Source organism: Trypanosoma conorhini, assembly GCF_003719485.1.
Source record: "Trypanosoma conorhini strain 025E chromosome Unknown Tco_14.4_contig_01136, whole genome shotgun sequence".
Classification (NCBI taxonomy): Eukaryota; Euglenozoa; class Kinetoplastea; order Trypanosomatida; family Trypanosomatidae; genus Trypanosoma; species Trypanosoma conorhini.
The window spans coordinates 2,158-3,687 of record NW_021705232.1 but is presented as its reverse complement, the minus strand read 5'-3'; the positions used below and the strand labels follow the sequence as shown (position 1 = coordinate 3,687).

Below are 1,530 nucleotides of genomic sequence, written 5' to 3'. Positions count from 1 at the left end.
CACAGACGCAACCGACGTGCATGCGATGCGCCTGTGGTGTCATGCAGGTGGATGGCGTTTCCGCAGCCTGTGCTGGCAGCGCCGTGTGCGGCTGCTGCTGCCGTTTCCTCGCGGGACGTGAAGAGGAGGGAAGGAAAACGCACAGCATGAGGGGAGTGCGCTGTGACTAACTCGTTTTCCTTGCGGGAGCCGCCTCATTTGGGTGGTGGCTGCGGGCCCACTTCCCGTGTGCATGTGCGTGTGGGGGCGGCTGCTCTTCGCTGCTCCGTCGTGGGTGGCTGCCGGTGGTGTGCGCCTTTCTTGCGTGTGTGGCTGCGTGAAGTTGCTCGGCTGCCGCCTTTTTGTTTTTTTGTCAACCTGCTCTCCACACTGTATCCGCTGCACTCCCTCTCCATCCCTCTGCTTCTCTTGTTTCCTGCGTCTTTTTCCCCGCTGACTTCAGCGACTCTGCCACTCTACGGCCACCACTACTACTTTTGCCGATGACGACGCTGGCGGTGCGGCGCCGTGCGGTGTGTGCCCTGGCGCTCCTCGCGCTCCTCGCGCTGCTCTGCGGCTCCGTCTGCGGGGCGGGAACTGAGAAGGCTGCGCCGACCGGGGATGTGAATGTGTCGGTGGAGCTGTCGTGCCCGGACACTAACGGCATGTTGAGTTGGCGCGTTGCCGGCGAGAAATCTCCCACTTGGAGGGAGTGTCCGCAGGCAGTGAAGGATTTTGGGAGCAGTGGAGGCGCTGCTGGCAGCAATTCCCTCTGCATCTTTGCCGGTTCGGTGTACCTGGAGAAGTTCCCGACGGGGGACTGCTCTCCATCCACCACAGATGGGGACACGAATAAAGTTGTTGCGTTCACGATGAACTGTACGGCGGCCGAAAGCAGTGCGCTGCACAATCTGTCGAAGAGCGAAGATGGCAACCGTCTCCATCAATCCAACGGAGGATCCACTTGGCGGGTCTGGCGGTTGCGAGTTCTCAACCTTCGGTCAACCCGCGGCTGAAGTGCGGTCTGAACCCCAACAAACTCCACCACAACAGCAACCAACAGATGCAGCAGCAGCGTCACCTGCAGCGCAAACTCATGACGGAGACCGTGCGGGGAATGGGGGCTCCACTGCTACTGTTGGGGGGCAGACAGGCGATGCGGAGGGAGGCGGAAGTCGGGGACCATCGGCAGAGGGTCCTCGGGAAGTTACAACTCCATCGGTTGGCACTGCGGCTTCGCCAATACAGACGACAGGCAGGGCAGCAGATGGCCCACCACCACCACCACCCGCAGCCCGAGTGCTGGGAGCCACGCGGACAGCAGTGTCGCCATCGCCGCTGCGTGGGTGCGTGCCCCACTGCTGCTGCTGCTGATCACGGCCTTCTTTGCCTGTGCCGGTGGGTAAGTGGTGAGAAGCAACCGCAGACACGCACACCCTGGCAGGGGCGACGCGTACGCTTTGTGTGCTCATTTTGCTTGTCGTCCCTGTGGGTCAACGTCTCTCTCTCTTCCAGGCTCTGAGGGATGTTTACTCTTCTTCTTTTTTGCTT

At 61.4% G+C, this 1,530-nt stretch overlaps 2 protein-coding genes across 2 annotated transcripts; both read left to right on the top strand.

Annotated features, from left to right (window-relative positions):
• Positions 1–482: 482 nt before the first annotated feature.
• On the top strand, positions 483–995 carry Tco025E_09485 (uncharacterized protein; the record flags this gene model as incomplete). The annotated part of the gene is made up of 1 exon (XM_029376302.1): positions 483–995. One exon carries the CDS (start codon positions 483–485, stop codon positions 993–995), a length of 513 nt encoding a protein of 170 aa, XP_029223580.1.
• A 47-nt stretch (positions 996–1,042) lies between these two features.
• On the top strand, positions 1,043–1,501 carry Tco025E_09484 (uncharacterized protein; the record flags this gene model as incomplete). The annotated part of the gene is made up of 1 exon (XM_029376301.1): positions 1,043–1,501. The coding sequence occupies one exon, from the start codon at positions 1,043–1,045 to the stop codon at positions 1,499–1,501; it is 459 nt and encodes a 152-aa protein (XP_029223579.1).
• Positions 1,502–1,530: the final 29 nt, after the last annotated feature.